The 21,313-nt window shown below is 34.7% G+C and overlaps 1 protein-coding gene across 2 annotated transcripts; it reads right to left on the reverse strand.

The window, feature by feature from the left end:
- Positions 1-4,569: 4,569 nt before the first annotated feature.
- Positions 4,570-20,067, reverse strand: LOC105165638 (myosin-9). 2 transcript variants are annotated; one of them, XM_011084714.3, is made up of 30 exons: positions 19,543-20,067; positions 18,823-18,951; positions 17,910-18,053; positions 17,631-17,776; positions 17,390-17,546; positions 16,431-16,489; positions 16,206-16,365; positions 15,955-16,104; positions 15,740-15,876; positions 15,506-15,652; positions 15,301-15,402; positions 15,163-15,220; positions 14,986-15,087; positions 14,453-14,490; positions 14,227-14,353; positions 13,955-14,134; positions 13,442-13,573; positions 13,251-13,360; positions 13,107-13,167; positions 10,754-10,931; positions 10,350-10,555; positions 10,156-10,275; positions 9,682-9,774; positions 9,091-9,315; positions 8,864-9,003; positions 7,566-7,819; positions 6,327-7,299; positions 5,571-6,069; positions 5,383-5,471; positions 4,570-5,013 (listed from the first exon to the last, which is right to left on the reverse strand). In XM_011084714.3, exons 1-27 carry the CDS (start codon positions 19,543-19,545, stop codon positions 7,247-7,249), a joined length of 3,411 nt encoding a protein of 1,136 aa, XP_011083016.1. In that variant the 5' UTR covers positions 19,546-20,067; the 3' UTR covers positions 4,570-5,013; positions 5,383-5,471; positions 5,571-6,069; positions 6,327-7,246. The 2 variants fall into 2 exon arrangements, with proteins under 2 accessions (XP_011083016.1, XP_088737397.1); XM_088881271.1 differs by having other exon boundaries at positions 15,500-15,652.
- Between the last annotated feature and the right edge of the window lie 1,246 nt (positions 20,068-21,313).

Consider the following 21,313-nt stretch of genomic DNA (forward strand, 5'->3'; position numbering starts at 1 on the left):
TTCTTCCACTTGCAACCTTTTATAGTGTGTCCTACTTGATGACAGAATTTGCATATCCTTTTCCTCTTTGCCTTAGCAATTTGTGGATTGCAATTGTAGGTTTCTTGCCCTTTCGAACCTCGTCAAGTTCCAATTGCCTTGCCCTTGCAAGCCCCCCTTTTTCCTCCCAAAATTCGGAGGCACAGGCGAATGTGACCAGCTTTTTCCCACATTTCTAATCCATCAAGAGGCATGATTGCTGATGCATATACCTTGCAGAAAGTGTCAACATGATAATACTCTCAAAAATCCTTTCTATGACTAAATTTCATTCCCAATGCAAATCTAGGATCAAGTTTATCATCGGGACAAAAAACTAGCGCCTTCCCAACAATATCATCATCAATGTTCTTTTGACTATCAAATTCATTTGGACTATCACCATCAGTATGATCATCACTGTCAAACCGCATCTCATCTTCAAAAGCATCATGCAATATACCATCTCACTCTGCATCCGTGTCTACATTCTCATCAACAGGCTTATCATCCTCATCATAATCAACAATTTCATCTCCATCAAACAAATCATCTTCAGAAGCAGCCACCCATTCATCAGTTTCTCTCATATCTTCATCATCCTTATCTCAATCAACCCAATTAACCCTTTCACCATCCCCACTCTCTTCTATTACCACACATTTCCCTTTGTCTCTATTGTATAGCACAGGTTCTTCTTGAGTCTCAGTATTTTTTTCCTTCTCACCCTGAGTACAATGTTCTTACCTTTATCACCTTCGGCAGCAGTGTTCTTACCCTTATCACCCCCTTGAATTTCAGCAGCAACTATGGGGCATAACTGCTTCAAGGTATACTCTAATCTCACTCCCATAGCCATCTATAAGTTGAAAAATGTATGTTTCAAAGCATAATGCTCTAAACTTTTTTAACATATCAATTTTAAAGTATTTTTTCATACCCAAATAGTCCAACCGTTCACAACACTTGTTAAGTACTAGCATTGAAAAAGTGTCCTTATCAATAAAGCCAAACACACTTTTCATGCCCCCTCTATACTCAGCTTCGGATGAAATATTAATTTACCTCCATGATAAATTCGTAAGCTGATAAAAAATTTATATTCACCTACGAATATAAATAATAGCACCAGTCAACTATCAACAGACATAAATAAATAAATTAGTGTGGGGGGGGAGGGGGGAACAATTGCACGGTAAGATTCTCCAGTCCACCCAACATGTAGGGTACTCATCTTTTAATTTATTTGGCATGTTCTCTCAACAACACCCAACAAATAAACCAAAAAAAACACTCAACATTATATAGTAAGGGACCACATTGCATATCGCATGCTTCAAAGTTCAAACAATAAACAAAGCATACTCAATCATCCTCAAAATCCACATTACCAACACCAACTTCAAAACCACACAAAGTACAACAAAATTAAGAACCCAACATCTTACAAAAGTTTAGAAGAAGAAAAAAAAAACTCACCATAATCAAGCACACCACCCGACACCAATGATGCGGGTTGAAGGATGGGCATCAACGCCATTTTTTCAAATCAACCACGAAAACCAGTCTCCCCGCTTTTGAATTCAGATTCTCAATCAGACATTTTGCTTAATTTTTGAATTTGGATTCTAATTTTGAGGTTAGGGTTTTCAAAGGGGGAAATTCCTTTGTTGGAGGTGTGAAAGGGAGTTCAGCAACTTTTGCCCGTTGTTTGGTCTTTAGAGGTCCACAGCCTCTACGCACATGACTTAACGGGATTTTACGGCCGTTAAGCGTGCACATGGACTATGCCGTTAAGTTGGGACCAAAAATATTTATTTTTTAATTTAATGGTACCAAAATTTGAACTTATAAAAATTATAGTACCAAAAATAAAACTGATATTTTTAACAGTACAATTTTGACCCAGGTAAAGTATTCTCATTTTTCATGGTACTTAGTTCAGTTCATATATAACTCTATTATTTATTTTGCCTGGGATGGTTTTATATGTTACAAGGATATAATTTTTTTTAGGATTAGTCAGCAAAATCCAATTCTAAAACCCTAAAAAACTGTTACATTATTATTTCTCACTTTTGAAGTCTCTGAACATAGCTCTCAAATTGCAAAAGAATTAAAAATTTAATGTTCTCAATTGCCCCCTCCAAAATTGAATTTCCTTATAATGTCACCCCCTAATGTGTTGTACTAAAAATAGAATTTAACCCTCTATCATATGTATACTAGTTGTCACAATACGTGATTTATGTGTTTATATAATAAATAATATTTTTATGTCTTAAAATATATTATTAATAAATAAATATATATAAATCAATATATCATATTTCTAAAAATTAACAAAAAAAGAAAAAAAGAAAGAAGAAAGCAAGCAACCAAAAAAAATCAACTTTGGGCATTATTAGCATAACAATAAAATTGGTCTTGCGGTGCCATAACCGTCATTTATGAGATAAAAAAATGCCTTTTCTTTTGATATGGTATTCTATATAATTAAAATATTTACTTTTGCAATCAGCTCTTATAAGTTTAACTCAAAAATTCAAGAAAAATATATCGTCATCTAAACAATGTGAGGGTATATCTTCACAGTTATAAGGGTAATTTAGTTTTAAAAAAAAAATTCTGACCTACAATAAGTCAATCGAGGGTGGATATTAATTTTTATTCAGTTTTTTTTTATTAACATCAACAAATTCAATGAATTTTGACTAACGAATGGACTTATTTGTTAGACGAAAGCAAATTTCAAGGGTGCTAGATGTAATTTTTCAAAACCACAGAGAGCTTACGTATAATTACATCAAATCTCAGGAGAATGTAATTTATCCCTGAAAAAACAAATGTGAGATGTTCATGACTAAATTAGTCACAAATAAGAAAAATTAAATGTACAATGAAATAAGTTATAGGATAAAAACTACTAACGGCTATAGTTACAGAACCAAAAATATAATTTTGCCATTACAAATTATAAACTATCAACCAGGATAATGTTACACAAGATAAAAAGAGAAACACAAAACCATAATGATCGTTAAATTATGATTGGATGAAAGAGGTTAACATATATTGCTATGAAAAAAAATGATCATTTTCTTGATTTCAAATTTTTATGGTTTCAGCCACACAGAAATCATTAAGACAGCAATATACATATACATATATATATATATATAGAACTCTACTCTACTAAGTAAAATGGTTCAAGAATCATAGCCAAGTCGAAGCTCCAAGTCCAGTTCCTGTTCCTGACTCACGATAACCTGCCTCTTCTCCTCTAAATCATCCAATACCCTGCGACCATAACCTGAGGATCAGGGACCACTAGATTATTCTCAGGCTGTTTCTGATCATCGTCGTCGTCGCAGTGCTGCTGATCAGGGAAATATCTTCTGTATGCGGGTCCAAGTACAGTAGTACTGGAACTGGATGCTGGAAAGAATGCTGACAAGCTCGTGTTGGGCTGATGAATATCACGGTACACAAGATGATGATGATGATGAAAAGTTGACTCTGGTGTGTGATGGTGGCCGACGCCGTCGTGATTTTGTTGTTGTTTATTAATGGGATGTGTGGAAGTGAGTGGCTTGTTGCTGCTGAACCTGTCTCTCCTATGGATGTTCATGTGCCCACCCAAAGCTTGTGCTGTATTGAATCCTCTCTTACAGAACACACACTCATACAGACAGCCTAATCCTATTCCTACTCCTACGTCGTCCTTGTTTTGATCTGCCTGTCCACCTTCCTCACAGGAGTTCATCAATGATTCTTGGTGCTTATTGTATTCCATGGCCTGCAGTAGTACTTATTTGAAATATTATAAATACTCTTACAACATGTTGTCACGAAAGACGTATTTGTTAAACGATTATTAATTTCAAGAAAGTAGTTGTAATTTTTCAATAACAGTATTTATAATCATAATAAATTTCAAGAAGGTCTATTATAATTTATCCTTTTTATTTATTAATTTTTTGGTTTAAGAGAAATTATTGAGATTATGATGAGCGAAGCAATGATCTCAGGTGCATCAAAATCACTCCCCATAATTTAACTTTTCTGCGTGTTGATTATATATGGGAAAACCATTTTTCACCTAATTCCCCGGTCAATTTTGATGATATTAAACATGGAATTTTTATTTTCTTTATTACATAAGTTTTAATTTTAGGTCCCGATGCTATGGGAGTGTTCGCGAATTTTAAAAAAGCACTTTTCAAAAGTATTTTTGAAATATTTGGGATGCCAACTTCTGCTTTTGAAACGACTAAAAAAAGCGCTTTTAAGCCAAAAATTAGATAGCACCCCTTGCTTAATCAATCCAATTTTATTTCGACTATGTACTTTATCCTTATTATAATAATTTTAATTCAACTTTATCGATTTTAATTTAATTTTAAAATTGTATATTTAAAGTCGATATTAGAGTTTTCAAATGATTTGAGTAATTTAGCAACAATCAAATTTACACTTTCGCATATTTAATATTTAACTTTTATCTGCTAAAAATATTTGCAAACACTCCCTACGTCCACGGGTCGAATATAAATTTGAAGACTACGACTGTTTTCTCGATCCCATGAATCTTATGGTTAGATTTTCTACACAAAGTCTCAATTCGAACAAAGTAAATTACAGTTGACCTGATGAGCGGCACATGAATGAGAAGTTGATGTAGAAAACTCCAAAAGGACAAGACATACTATAAACTCCCTCGTCGTAGCTATTAATAAGGACAAGGATTTGTAGTAGTTAAGACAGAAAGATCAAAAGACAAACACTTGAATCTTTAAAGATATATATATATGAGTGAGTGCTTCATGATGCAAGAAAAGGGGGTTCAGGACAAGAACATATATGTTCGACATCTCTTAGGAATTTGTTGGGGGGTAATGGTTTTTTTGCTGGTTACGGACAATGACAAGATTGGGGTTGTAAGATAACAACGTAACTGATCTCAATTGCTTAATCCCTTCCTCCACGTTGTACCTAGAGTAGAAAAACAAACAGTTTCATCATAACTTGGTATAATCATAACTTTGTCCAGATAAACTATCCATTCTAGTAGAACAGACTTTGAAGCTATAAAACTACTTGATTCATCATTATGTTATCCAACAATAATAAGGGGCATGATGGCAAAGTCAAGATCACAGTCCATAGAGCTACAGGAGACAAGAAATGTGCAATAAGATTGTGAGATTGTCCCAACATGCTTTGTTTCTAGTATGCTGAAAACTTCCTTAGGCTCTTTACAAGTCCTTGGTATACCTTCCATTTTAATATCAACTATATAAACATGGATGTCATCAAAGTTACCAGAATTCTTTGTAATGGAGTATCGAAAACTTGTTTTACCTGGTTGCACACAATCCAGCAGTGGAGTTGAACTCTTTCCTCAACCTATTCCGGATAGTTCCATAAATTTGCTCCATCTAACCAGTTAACTGCCATTTGAATAGTTATTACAAAAAGCATGTCATAATTACCAAGGGTCTGTACGTTAACAAAAAAACTAGCATGCTTAATAAATCCAGTGTTCTTACCTCAGTAGCAAGGCTAGAGTTTAGTATATTCTATCAAAATGCTTGTTCTCTCAGCATGAAATAAATGCCATCATCTGAAGCATTTGTAGATAATTCAGGCAGCAACCTCAAGTAGCAAGTGATACTCTAGTTGCTCCTGACCGAGTGTGAGTCAGCCCATAAACTGCAATTAATGAAGTGTGCCTGAATTCGGCAGCTTTTGGCCGTTTGGAATGTCAAGGATGCAGCTAACATGTAACCTCATAGTAATTGTACGAGAGGAAGCAAAAGATCAGGGATAAATCTTTCATATATACTGGATCATGTTACCTGTAGTAGTGCTTTGCTTAGAAAAAGCATGTAAAAAATCAAGAATCAGGATTCATGCAAAAGTACAAAGAGGAGCTTATATGATTAAGTTGAGACATAAGCAAGTCCCAAGTTGCATAAGTAGAGAAGACTAAGTTCCTGCTGTTTCATTTTCTGTGCTAAGATGCCGATCTGAAACCCCATATAGAGTCTGCAAGAAGATTGAAAAAACCTGGAATAAGAGTTCCATAATAGATGGATATTAGAGAAGACTATCAAATTACCTTAGAAAATTATGATTCTCTTAAATTCTCTACTAAGATAAAGTATCTGATGACCTATAAGAGGGATGGAAAACATGCAGGAGTCTTGAAAGAAGGCATGTGAGAACAGATGAGAAATCCATGCCTATTTTGATTTAAAAAAGAAAAGGAAACAACAAAACAAACTTCAAATTTGAAATCTTACCCTGAGGTTGAGGAAATGGATGTTGAGAAGCTGATGTAAAAAAATCAGATGTTGCTGCTTGTGCAAGCCATCCAGTGGTACTGATGAGGGAGGTGGACTTGTGTCTTACCATCAGAGGAGAGTGATTTGGTTGTGAGGGCGAGTTATTATGATGGACTTCGTTAACTACAGAAGCAAAACATGGATACACAAGAAAAGTAATCCTAACATCAAGTGACCTAAGAACTAGATTTGATACTAATTACCACAATCTCAACCTTGCATATGTTGAACCCAAGATGAACTTATTACAAATATATATAGAGAGAGAGAGAGGTATCTGTTACTTCCAACTTTATACACTGGAAAAATGCATGCCACCAAGAAAGAAGTTCTTAATGCTCCTAAGAGTAGTCTTTTCCAGCAGGGCCCCATGAGAAGCCTAAAAAGAACAGAGTACATCAACTACAAGGTTTCCTGCATGAAATAAGCATTTAAAGATAATGAATCTTGACAAGGAAACTATTACCACCACTCAGAAGATAGCTGAAGTATATTGAAGTCAGCTTCTGGAGTTGTACACAGAATATTATTGATGGAAGAAAGTAATTATCTAAATTTCTGATTATCTGGAAAAGGGCAATGGCATCTCAACAAATCAGAGTTATAGTCATGTCAACTAATGACTAATAAGTAAATTGGACTTGAAAACAGAATGATGTGTATAAAATAAGTAGCACTGTGTCATATCCATGTTGAAGTTGTTAAAATAAGAATTTATAAATGTAAGTTTACATTTTTTATATACATGTGTCTGTACAACACGTAAGTGGTATTCTGTGTTAAATGGAGGTCCCTACTATAATATCAAAATGTTAAATCTAGAGGACTAACTTCTAACTAGGACAAAGATGGACATAAAATTGATAGAGCAACTTCCATCAGAAAAAGTCATCGAATGCCCCCTCCCGGTCATTTTCCCACTTCTCAGTTCCTGCACAATGCAACCATCAGAAAAAGAAATATAAAACGGCGTGTCTTATTGCACTTTTCTTAAAACGAAAACATGGATTAAGATTTCAAAAGAGGTGTTACAATTCTAAGAGTAATGGAAGAGAACAAGACTAAAATGAACAAACGATCAACTGGAATGACGGTGAGAAACATTTAAATTTTGTACTAGGAAGAGTGAAACATGGGTGGATAAAGTCCTAATTTCACACTAACAAATATTTTTGCTACTCAGAAGACTAGACTGACCTGAAGTTTCAGCTGCTGAAAGATCCTGGACTATGAGCTGGAAAGCACCAGGACTAAAAGATGAAAAGTTTGGTGGAGTTGAAGTCGGGGCTGGGAATGTGAAATCTGAGTCAGCAGATGTGGTATCAGAGGAAGCAGAAGAATCATCATCCAAATCATCTCTAGCAGGGAACCCTGAAGGTGAACTCGAGTTGGATGAGGCACATAAAATCATTTTGAGCTCTGAAAACTGACCGGACATGCTGTATATCATCCTGAGGCACACTAGATCATGTCTAGCATTAGTTAAATGACACGTGAACTTTTTAGTCTGAATAGCCACTGATGCAACTACTTTAACCATGTACATGTATCAATATTCCTAAGTGTGCTACATTTTGACTGGGATAAAGGGAGTAGTAATGGAAGAGACAGACAAAATTCCCAACCACAGGTCAAATCCTAATTCCTGTTTTACAGCAGACAGCCTGCCTGATTTAGACAACATTTACCATTTGTTTTCTTTTGTTTCTCTGGGTGAAATTAAAGTTTTTCATGTAAAGCTACTTTGCCATTTTTTCCTTGGCTCGACTATAAGTATCACAATTCTATTATGAATAAAAGCTACTATGAGTACTACAGTGCTTGCCTATAATATCAAATTCTTAACAATAATGTCTAGAGCAGAGGCAAGATAGCACCATGTTATCCTAACAAGAGAAATACATCAGTTAAAAGAATCTCCCTAATGAATAGACATTGTTATGTGAAGACTGCCTATTTAAATTATTAACAAATGTACAAGAATAGACAAAATGAAGTAGATATATATAAAGAATGTTTTTCCACACATAGGCCTCATACCCATATTGTTTATCAATCTAGGTCAATTGGAAAGAGTTACTCTATTGTTATGAATACTGCAAATATTCCTTTTCGGTCCTAACGTTTCTCTTGCATTCATGTTTCTGGACAGCAGAATGCATGTTGTATAAAGGCAATAAAGAATATTACTATTTGGCAAACTATTTTCAGGAACTGAATTATTATTTATTCAGATTCAGATAATTATGCCTCTTGATCATATCTTGCAAGACAAAGCTTATGCAATTTCAGAATATCCACACTACAAAAGATCAAGTCAAGCAAACTCACAGATGTTCATCCATTATTATATGAGAATGACAGCAAGCTGTCCACCGATTAACAACAAAAAGATGCTTTCAATTTGCTTATTAAAGAATTTTCACGAAAATCAATAGGCATGTGGTTTTCCTGGGGAAAATGGCGTAAGAGAATAATTATAAGAATTATGGTACCTGTTCAAGGATTCCTGAAGTTGATGAACTCTTCTTTCAGTTTCTTCTAACTTCAGACGCTTCCCTTCTCCCGATGCTAGGGCTTCAGCATACTGCTTTTCCAAATTATCAGCTCGTTCTTTTTCAAATTGTAACATCCCCTGTAAATTAGAAAACCATTTAGAGTGCTGAATTTAGTGACACTAGCCAGAACTGAGAGAGCGGAATATCACGTCTCCCAGTGATACCTTCAATTTTTCCACTTCTGAAGTTAGCGCCTCAACCTTCCCACTAACTTCAACTGGAACCTGGGTTTCTCTGATGATTGAGGAGGCTTCTCCAATTGGTGTTTGAGCACCCTCCCCCTCGAGTTCTGTAAATGGGGCATTTGTCCCTTCCATTTTCTTATGCATAGCTTCCAAGGACTGCCGCAACTTTGTTATTTCCTGGCCCTTTACCTCTTCCAAGTCGGCCTGGCACAAGAATTCTCGATCTTGGTCAAGAGCATTAAATGGCATGACTACCTACCATTGCATTTTTTATCAAGTTGATAATGTTCAGACATTCAATGTCCAGGAACATGATCCATAATGTGTATATCTAGAAATCTGATGAACTGATGAACAACATACTTATCAATGCATATGTACCTCAGTATATGCTAGTATGCGCATGTGCATATGCATTTGCATATTGCCATATGAATATATGTGTGTTTGTGTATGAGAGAGAGAAAGAGAGTGACAGACAGATGTATGTGTGTGTGTGTGTAGAGAGAGAGAGAGAGAGAGACTTAAGTTCATTTTCCAGGAATGATAGAAGCATAAGAAAATTATTACCCTCAGACGTCTTTCATTCCGTAATTGTAATCTCAAGTCGTCCACTTGTTTTTCAAGCTCATCATATGCTTCTTGAAGTTCACCACTTGAACTCTGCAGATATTTGAAATGTCTATCACGAGTGCAGATAAAAGGAATCACCAGAAATGAAATTTTCCATTTGTACATGAATCATAATCCCTCATCCACTTTGAATTAAGAGAATGAAATTTAAATATATTCCCCAACACTAATAACCATAAATAGCCAAATGGAAATATATATCACAATACAGGTCAGCCAACCTAAACAGCACCACATAATTAACTTGCAATCTGCAACAACTGATCGGCATATTACTAATGAGAAAAACATCCTAAACTAAATGAGGAGATGAGATTTCTAATATATAGCATAACTTTTGCAAAAGTGACTTATAAGTTTCATAAAAATAAAAAATATACTTCCAGCTGCTTTAAGTACAGTGAAGCCTACCATTTTCCGTTTACGAAAATCTTTCCTGACCATCATTCCCCTCCATCCGCTTTGGATCACAGTTGATGCCTTTATGAGCTTCTTGTAGTAACACAGATCTCTAAGACCATGCCAGTGGGACTGAAATAATTGTTTCTAGTCAAGGGAAGAAAATCAATTGGCCAGAAAAATTGCAGAGCAAGCAACCTAATCACCTGAATAACAGTTGCTTTTTTGCATCTTTTTCTATACCTAAACGAGTTGCAGGCAGCCATTGTTCTCATGCCTGTTTGCAGTACAATGACCGACTGTTTGAGCCCAGTGTAGCTCTTCTTGCTTAGGTGTCCTCTCACCTTGGTCTGGATTTTGAGAGCAGCTGACTCCCTTCTCATCTCCTTGTAAAATTTGCGAGCAAGGACAACTAGGAGCAGAAAGAAGAAAGGTGAATCTAGATTAAATGTGTATGCCTGTTGTAAGCCAAACATTGCAAGAACAGCAACAACCATGCATGACGTGAGCTAAAATGTTACAATAATGATAGTTAGAGAGTCCAAATATACAACAGGTTGCATAGCATATAAAGGTGAAGATTCGACAAGTAGAAAGGTATTTGACAGACCTCTGCATACAGATTGCATAGATATTGCTGCGTTACGTAGAGCAACAAAGCGTCTCCGAGCAATATCACTTCTAATCTCTGCTTGTACTATATTTGCTGCATTACCAAGTTCTTGTACCCTACGGGCATCCAGTTCAGCCATCTGACCAGCTCTCAGGAAGACCTTAGTTTGTCCTATCTGTTATTACAATACTAGTGTTTCATACAAGTTCTTGATTAAAAGAAGCAACGGAAATAAAACAGAAAAACAAACAAAAAGTTGACTTAATAGTAAATAATAAACCACATGAAATTAGCATAATTAGCCCTGTGGCAGAAAAGCTTACAGCAAAAAATCCTAATGAGCAGAATGCTGAAATGGAGTTTCCAGGTACTACACAAGAAGATTTAGACGACAAGTATAGTTACAGAAGAATATAAAATACTGTTGAGGATCATTTTTTTTGTCTGACGGCGTTAATTTTAGCACCGGATGACCATATATTGACTAATAATTGGAAATTATAAAAAAATAAATTATTATTATATATATAAATAAAATTAAAGAAAAAAGAACACTACACTCCCATCCCACCCCCAGCCATCCCCCGATCTGCCGACCTCGGCTAGCAAAAAGAGAGAGGCCGTTGCCAAGAAAAAAAGAAAAAGGGCGACAGAGACGGCCATCCCCCAGACAGAAAATAAGAAAAGAGGGCGACAGTGACCTGCGTGGGGGTGGCAGTAATTATATTCAGTTTTAATTATTATTTTGTTTGATATATATATATATATTGGATTTTTTTTCTTTTAAATATATACAATAATAATTTAAATATAAATATCATTTATAAAAAATAATATAATTAATAAAATATTTAACCTTAAAAATAACTTAAATTTAGTATACTATTTAAAATATTTTTTATAATTAGAATATAAATCTTTTTTATAAAATTTAGTATATTATTTAAAATATTATTTTTTCTTCTAAATGCGCCCATTACAAATATTTAACTTAAATTTGAAAAATAAAATTCAGTATATTATTTTTTATAATGTAATGTTTTTTTTTTGCTATTTTATATTTAATATAATATATTTTTGAAAAAAATTGAAATAAAAAGATAATGTATATATATTTTTATCTTTTTGGTATTTTTAAAAAAACTTGAAATAAAAAATAATAATGTATTATTTTTTAAATATAATTTATTTAATATTTTAGTCATAATGGCAAAAAGAATGTACACAAAACAAGCCAAAAAAGCATTAGTCTCTTATATAGACATATAAAGGATATCTTAGTCCAAAATGACCTAAAATATTGACTAAAACGGCATAAACCAACAATCAAACGCACCACTAGCGCGTACATGCCACATTTCGTCAATTGCTAACAAAATGGGGTTTTCTTGCTGGGGTTTTGAAAACAGGAGGGGTTTTTTTGCCTATTTCCAAAACACAAGGGGCTTTTTTGCTAATTTAACAAAAAATAGGGGGGTAAAATGGAATTTAGCCTTTTTCTTTTAACAATCTTAGCCCTAGGAATAGTCTTGGATGAAAAGAGATGTCTCACAAGGAACTAGGGAACTTATTGCTACTACTCCTAATACTATTTTTGTGGCTTGTAGATAGGTCTTCACCCTTAAGTATCGGCTGCTAATCAATCATTACAAGACTCGATTGGTTCACCCAGACCTATGATATTGATTACTTTTGAGATGCTCGTCTCAACTCCATCCATGTTTTGTTTTCGCTGGCCGACAATGCATCAAATGGATACGAAAAATTCATTTCTATACTGGGATCCAAGACTCTAGATTTAGAGCAACATCTAGGGTATGTTGCTCACAGGGAAAGTCGATTGGAATGCAAATGAAGAAAGCGACTTATGTTGGTGGAAAGCTTGTGACTTGGCGCGGCAAGAAATAGCCTATACAGGACCATGGAGGCTCACACTGCTAGTGAAATTTTATGGTTGAAGAATTTGTTGCGAGAATTAGGTTTCACAAATAATAAATTTATGCCTTGTGACAATCAGGCAGCCACTCAAATTGTTCAGGCCTTGTGTGACAAGCTGGGCATGATTGATATATATGCTCCACGTTGAGGAGGGTTAGATTTATGTCAGGTTGATTTATATATATCTTTACCTATCTCTTAGAAATAAGTAGGTTGATTTATTTGTAGTTATCTCTAAAACCCATCCTATATGTATTGTTCAGTCCTTCAATAATATAAAAAAAAAGACTATTACTCTTAACAGTTTCAATAAGTGAAGGGGGAGCTAAAAATAACAATGCTATTTTTGTATATTTTGGTTCTCACATGAAGGAACAATGTATTATGCTGAACACATGACAAAGTTCATTACCTGAGCCCCTGCAATACCCATCTTCTCCAAAATCTTTTGGCATGCAACTTTTTCATCATTACTTCTCATGTTACAATGGAAACAAGTGTTAATTCACCAAATTATTAGCATAAGATCACTATAAAATCAAATACAAACACTTACTTTTCTCCCAGGACCTCAGGAGCAAGAAAACCAAACCGATGAAGAAACTCCTCAAATGTCTTATGTGTAGGGTAACCAGAACAACTAATTCTAATGGCCTCTAAGACACCCTGACAAAAAGGTATCATATATTTAGCATTTACAAGTATTAATTATGGAGTAATCAAGCAGCTACTATGAGAAGTACTCACCCCGCAACGGAGTTGCTGCATGACATTGGCATTATCAAAAATTGAAGACTTGAAAAGATTATTAGGCTTCACGCATCTAATGTAATGAGGTTCTGTAGAATTCAGTGTATCCATCAATTGTTGGAGTTGTAGCTGTACCAATTAATCAAATCATCAGCTTTGACCTTCTTTACATGATGACCTCAAAAGCTCAACTATTAGATACTTTTATTTAGGGATTGTTTGCAAAAACTTGAAGTGCTTTTCAAATTACAGCTTAAAATTAAACTAAAGGAAGGTGTTTGGAATTATAACTTCAGTTTAAGCTAACATAAGGTAAAAGTTGAAGTCCACATCGCCTTTTTTCTACTTATGATTATTACTTCCAAATGCTACCAACTTTTACATTTTAATCACTTATCCATTTTTCCCAAAGTTAGGCACTTTTGAAAAAGTATAAGTTTTTGCAAACACCCCCCTCCCTATTAGTGATCTCAATTGAATGCATCATAACAAGGAAGATGAAGAAAATACCTTAAACCGAGAACCTATGGATGAAAACTTGGACTTATTTGAAGATTTGGTTGTCTCTTCAGGTACTGGAGGAAATAATGTCGCTACAAATGGGCATTTTGATGCAGTTAACAGATCTTGATGCTCAGCAACCACGTAATCTTTGTTTTTATCCAAGAACAGGTCTGACTGGTATTGAACCTAGAAGGGCAGGAAATAGATCGAAGATGTTCACTTAACTGAACCTAAAAAATACAACTCTTAATTGACATACAGAGAGAGATTCAGATTACCTCTCCAGCATAATGAGCAATTGTAAACTCGGTGCGTGACAATTTTGGTTTAATGAAACGTTTGTGGGATTTAAATGTCTGATAAAGTTTTTCTGAAAATGTTTCATGTGTCGACTTAGGGAACATACTGTAAACAAAACAAAACAAGTCAGTTACAAAGTAAACTTAGCAGAAGCATAAACCAGCTCTATGCAAGCTACCTACAGGCAGACAAGCATAACCCTACCAGGCCTCATCAAGAAGAGCAATGATCCCTCCAGGTTTCTGCAAATTCCAGTTAAAAACAACTGCATAAGATATTGCTTTAGCTGCACATTCTGGATAATGACATAAATGCTGATTCCAACATCGAGGGAATAAAAAGGGCAGAAAAACTAAACTCAAAGGCAATATTTGGAAACAAATACTTCAAAGCTTGATAATGCAGAATGGGATGAGTTTCTGCACTTAAAGAAGTATCAGCAGAGAAAATATATGTGCTTTAGAAAAATATTATAATAAAAAAATACCGAATGATCTCAAGAGGAAATTATTTCATGATCAAGGTTAAGTCAAATGACACTTGGACGCAAGGACAACTGATTTTGCCTGCAATGCTTCCACTAAGAGATACAGTATCAGATTTATAAGCCACAGATTTAGGCAGTTCCAGAGTTCCACCCTCTAGACCATGTCTTTTGACATGCACTAGCTTCTGAGAGACACAACAAAAACTAAATGTAGGCAAGCACACAGCAGTTTAAGATTATATAGAGCAACCTTCTCAATAAGATCCAGGACATCTTGGTTATCAATAAATTCTATGTAGTTCCAGTCAATCTCTTCTTTCTTGTATTCCTCCTGCTCCATCTTGAAAACATGCTGAACAAGAAACCTATAAATTTTCAGTGAATGCATACATTTATTATTGGATTCCAAGCACGTTAAAGTCATTACCTGATTAAAATGTTGCTGTAGTTTTTCATTGGTAAAGTTGATGCAGAACTGCTCAAAACTACATGTATAATAGTTTTGTTAGTTTGGACACCTATGAAGAGTCGATATGCTCCTTCCTATTATCACAACAATGTTTACCTATTACTTTCAAAACTTTCAAAACCATATATATCAAGAACCCCAATAAGACATTTTGAATTTGGATCTTGCCCGATCGAGGAATTTATTTTGTTTACCAACCTACAAAGATAAGAATCAGCATCAAATAACTAGGAAACGAACAGTTATTGGATTTTTCAGAAAGCAAGTAGAAGATATGACCAAGAGATAATAGCACCTATACCACTCAAACAAGCGAGAATATATTGTTTTAGCTAACCCATCCCTACTAACTGCAGCACCATTAGGATCAAGACTTCTTTTGATAACTTCTTCTGGAGTGACCATCACACGGTTCAGTAATGCAGCTTCCAGTGCATTAGGATCACACCTAATATTGAAGAAAAAGCATTAACCTCAGAAACTAATGCAGTCATGAGAGATGAGAGTTCTGCACATATAAAGAGTCCAGTCATACATGAGAAGCTCTGCTGCAGTCTGAAGGTGGAAGTTTGATTCGTCATTCTCTAGAACTGATGAATCATTGTCTTCCGCCTTAGAAAATTTAACATTACCAAGATGAAGAATAGCTGCAACTGTTCTGAAAATCGCCTCCTGAAAAGTAGAGCAATTTTAAATGACTGCAGACAGAGAGCAGATAGCACCATGGGGATCCAAATTATAAGCCTGTACCTGCTCATTTTGACTTATACCAACAATATCCATGGCCTTCCTTGTCGCCAAATAATCATGAGCATCACTCACGTCATCTAGTTCATAGCAATTAGATTGATTAAGATAGTGAAATGTTTTTGGATGTCCCAGCTTATACTTCTCAATTTCCTGATAAGATGTCAAAATACTCAGGATATGATGAACATTATCAAATACATACCCATCTGAGAGATAAGGTAGCAAGGAAAAATAGTTTCAAAGTCGATTACCTTCTGTGGAGCTGCACAGAGAAGGTAGAAACAGTGATAATTGCGTTCAGGATCTGAAATCTGGCAGACACGAGATCTCTCAAGAAGATACGTTCTAATGGCTGCCCCTGATATTCTTCCAAGCTTGTCAAACTGAATTTCAACAAATTTACCGAACCGGCTGCACGATCATAAATTAATTAGCACTTTAACACAATCAATAGCAGTATTCCTGCAATATCCCACCTTGAATTGTTATTTCTGACAGTTTTTGCATTTCCAAATGCTTCAAGGACTGGATTTGACTGCAGAAAACCATTCAATAAGGTACGATATATCAGATGTAAAAGCATATCAAGTGCAGTGCATTTTTTCTATATTTTAAGTAGTTGGAACAATTTTAATGAAGGAGACAATTAGGCAGAAGGATCAAGCTTAAACTCCACCCCTCTTTCAGAAATATTGCCTTATAAAGTCTTTTTCACTCATATCAGCAGTACAAAGTTTCTGCAAAATTGATTTTCAAATTTCTTATAGAAGGGGAAGGCAATTCTAGAATGCTCATATATTTGTTTTTGAAGCTTCACATCTACATCAATAATGTAGTCTACCTTATTGGACTTTTTCATGGATCAAACAAAAATTAAAATTACTTTGACTAAAACAAACAGTTATCTATGGTTTTATGTCCCCAAACAGTTGTTTATTTTCTGAAAAAATTTCAAAAAGCAACCTTATTGTTAAAGCCTACATTCAAATTTTTCAGCCAAATTTTCAAGCATAACCCTCCTCAAAAAGCCTATACCCCATCTTCGAGAAACACTTTTACAAAACAAGAAATTTAACATCTTTTCTCAAAATGAAATGTGAAAATTGGCCTGTCAATTCAATTAGTTAAATCTATTTTTGGCACATTCCTTGAGAATCTTTCTGGAACATTTCTAGAAAATATTTTAACAAAGATATACATAAAATGGATCAAACAAGATAATGCATTTTTAACGCCTTCATTTCTCTGAATTTCCAAATTTTGGGTCACATTCTTGCTCCCGTTGCTCTTTGCAAGCAATGAACTCATAAATAATAACCCACTCCCATGTAGGAGAATACTTAGATGCTGACAGATACTTATACCAGGGGTACAAAGTCAGACAAGCATATAATATTGACAACCATAAAACCGAAAATTAGGTAATAAATCTTGCCTCAAGTACTTGTTGTTCTACCGATCTCCCTTCAACCTCTTTACGGCCACCCAAATACGCAAGGTATTGCATAAGCATCTTAGTAGTTTCAGTCTTACCAGCACCACTTTCTCCGCTTACCAGTATTGAGTTACTTTTTCCTTCATTTATCATTGCCCTAATTCATCTTAAAAGACTTAGACATAATTGGAAACATCCTTTATGGACAACTCCTGAGAACCAAAGTGTAGCACACTATCACCTGTAAGCAGCATCTGCAATGGCAAACACATGAGGGCTCAGTTCTCCAAGTGGTGCTTCCTTATATTTTTCCATCATCTGGGGATCATACAAGTCAGGAAGTCTTTGAAATGGATTGATGGCAATAAGAATGCTCCCAGTATAAGTCTGCAACAATTTCACGGTAGGATATAATAATATGAACACAGAGATGCCATGGCTGCTGTAATTCATTACTTCGCCTTACCAGGACGAACATAGATCAAACATGAAATCGAACTGAATATGAACATTATCTTACATAGATCTTATTGAGCTGGTATCTTGTTGCCAAGTTTTGCAGAACCCCTGGTTCATGCAAATAAGATAGTTTGGTCATGTCATCTACCCCATCAGCAGGAGAATCCACATCTTTAGGGTATATTTTGGATAAATTAGCAACAACCTTAATAGTTGAAAGAACAAAAAGAAAAATTGTAAGTGAACAATGAGCAGTGTCAGAAACCTGCTAAAAATGAAGAACAGTAATAAGCCTTATTAAAACATAAACTCATACTAAATCGGTTTGGATTTACATAGACAGATTACTATACCGAGAAAAGACAACACATAAAAAAGAAAGGACGTTGGTTTCCCTAAATTGTGGAAAATATAGCATAATACTATTCAAATCAAACTTCTCTTTTCCCTTCGAGCACAAATAGAACTATGGAGAAGAAAAAGAATGGTGGAACCTAAAATCAAATTCATTACATTCCAGAGTAGTTACCACATCAGGGTCCAACTACTACAATTATTACAGCAAACGGAAATAAATATAAGTATGCCTAGCAAGTAAATAAACAAATTGACATCTGAAGAAAGGACAAAAGCAACTCAAGGAGGAAGTAGTGATTTTTATCAGATGCCAACCCAATGCAAAAGTTGTCTTTCTTCAGGGCACATGCATACACGCAGATTACACAATAAATTGTAAAAGAAGTACACCAGATGGAATTTTGTAGCAAAAGAAGCTAACTGATAAAACCATTCTACTCCGCAGTATACAAGCTACAATGCTATCCCACTCAAGACCAGTGGAGCAACACTTCTGTCTTCTGCAAAGATAGCTTTTCCCTATTCCCAAGCTCAGAGGACAACATCACAAAGCATTCTTTTGATATTGGAGATCGAGAGGTGGGTTCATTTATTCCCGTCTGCAAAAGCTAATTTACCTTCTTTTCATCGGATATCCGGACCTCGGCTTCATCTCCTTTGATCTCTTCCACTTGCCCATCAATCCAAGTAACTTCTGGGTCTTCAACCCAAACATAAGAACCTTCAACGATATTGACTGGGGTGGCCTGTATTCAAGAGCATAAGGTTTTTCAGAAAGATAAGCTGGACATAAGAAATATTCAGATTTACTGTGTCTAGGCACAACTCTTCACTGAACACTGATTGTTAGAAGAGTGGACCGAAGACAACTGACTTACAGTATATTATAAGTTCATAATACTTCAAAATATTTCTTCTTACTGATCATACACTAAACTTGTACCCTGAAAGAGCTTGAAATTTCGAAAGCACTATCCCCTGATTCTTGAAAAAAGCTTTCTTTTAGTTGTTTTAATTTTTGGGTCGAGATACTGACATATATTAACCTTACCATGCTAGTAGCATCATAATTTTTTCCCGAGACACAACAATGTAAGCAATGAAGTATTCCCTCTTCAGAGAACCCATTAGGTAATCTTTAACACCTACGGCATCAAATACTTTCGTTTTCTTAGCCTGGATATTATGTAATCTCTAAACAAGATTCAAAAATAACCATAATCTCATACGATCAAGATTACAACAATAGGTCCCAAAAATTTCACACACTCCATGCAATTTGGACAAGAAATAAACAATTGATCGAATTCAATACAATGAGTTTCATGTCCACATACCATCTTGATTCAAGAGATCAAAAACTTAGACTACATCTGATCACGGGAAAAACCACTTATTTCAATTCTTGATCCCATTCTTGAACGCGATTTCCGTAAATCCACCCCACGAGCCACCTCTTTTATCATAAAGGTTCCAAATCTTCAAACGGGCTCCGCCGTAATATCGAGACACGACGGCGTGCGACGAACACGGAAAGGCAAAACCAAAAAAAAAAAAAAACAACTCCGGTGAATCGGACGGACGGGCGCGGGCGTTGAGTTTTTGGGTTTTGAATCGTGAAAAGAGTGTATTGTTCCAATGGCGATAAAAGTGACCGTCGGATGGGGGTTTCACGCAGGGTGCGTGGAATGGGAACGGGTTTGTGGAGAAGGGCGGCATTATCTTCTGAGAAGCCTACGTTTTCGGAGCCGTTGAATCCTTCTGTGGACAGTGTGTGTTGTGTGTGAGAGGAGGTGTCGTTTCTTCTTTCTTGGCGGGGTGGAGAGAGAAATCGATTCGGAAGAAACCGGAAAAAGCAGACAGACAACAAAATAAATATATATATTAATCAATTTTAATTCCAATGCCCTTTCTGACCGTTATTTATTTAAAAGCACACGTCAAACCTTTTTTGATTTTTTAATAATTTAATGAAAACCATATTCCAATATTCAAATTTCGTTAATTTTTTTCAATAAATCTCAATAAACTTTTCTCAATTTTATCATAATTACAAATAGCTACTCATTATTTAAAAAATTATAAATATTTTTTTAAAATTATTTATAATTATAACAAATTTTATCGGAGCTCTATGTAATTTATCCATTTACTTTCTATAAAACATATTTTAATTAGTTCTTATGTTGATTAAAATATTATTTTACGTCGCAATAATTCAACTTTTTTGATTTATTATCATTTTACTTTTCTAAAGTACCTCCATCTATTTTAATTATTCTATTCTAACGTGTTACAATTATGTATGTTCACGAAAAAAAAATCATGTCTAAATTAATTATGAGATAAGAAAATTATAAACAAAATAAAATATTAATTTAAATAAACAACAATTAAAAACTTTAAAAATTAAGATTGTAACATAATTTTTCGTTCAAACGTCGAACAAATGGCTTGAAGTTTGTTTTTCAATGTGGATACATAATCTCATCCGATGTTGTGTAGCAAATTACATGGCACAAAATCTTGAATTTTGATTTCGACCATCGGTTACGACACTTCACTGTAATAGAGAGACTTGCTTGGTGTGGATTTGCTATGTGTTTTCTATGTAGAGGTCCATTTCTATAGGCATGAGCAGAGTTTATTAATTCAAGTTTTGTTTTTATCGGGTTTAAACACAGTAGATTTTGATATGAATCTATTTGTTAATGAGTTGTATTCGAATATATTTTGACTAAATTTAGTCAATCTAAATTAAAAGAATAATTTGATGTAAAAAAAATAAAATTACATCAAATTTATTTACAACGCAATACAAGTCACATTTTCTAAAGTTTATTATTAAACTCTTAGAATAAAGCACGCGTGCATTTTGTGAAATTTGTAATTTATCATGTATGAAAAACATCAGATGCTATATACATATAAAAATATCATATTGCATAACTCTGAAACATTATATTTGCATTGCATGTGATGTTTTTCGACAAAAGCTTGATGGAAAAGCAAGTATAAATTGTAAAATATTGTAAAGTTGAGATGGTAAATGGATGTAAAAAAATATTTTGAAATGTTTAAAATTCATAATTTGCATGGGAAAATATA

The sequence above is a fragment of the Sesamum indicum genome, linkage group LG6 (assembly GCF_026168435.1).
Source record: "Sesamum indicum cultivar Baizhima isolate 11 linkage group LG6, ASM2616843v1, whole genome shotgun sequence".
Lineage (NCBI taxonomy): Eukaryota > Viridiplantae > Streptophyta > Magnoliopsida > Lamiales > Pedaliaceae > Sesamum > Sesamum indicum.

What these genes read in the sequence shown, in the direction of transcription:
- LOC105165638 (XM_088881271.1), bottom strand. An exon ending in TAGAACAACAAGTACTTGAG is followed by an intron (nt 16,490 to 17,389) that starts GCAAGATTTATT and finishes GGTTTTCTGCAG; the next exon opens with TCAAATCCAGTCCTTGAAGC. An exon ending in TATGCAATCTGTATGCAGAG is followed by an intron (nt 10,556 to 10,753) that starts GTCTGTCAAATA and finishes TTCTGCTCCTAG; the next exon opens with TTGTCCTTGCTCGCAAATTT.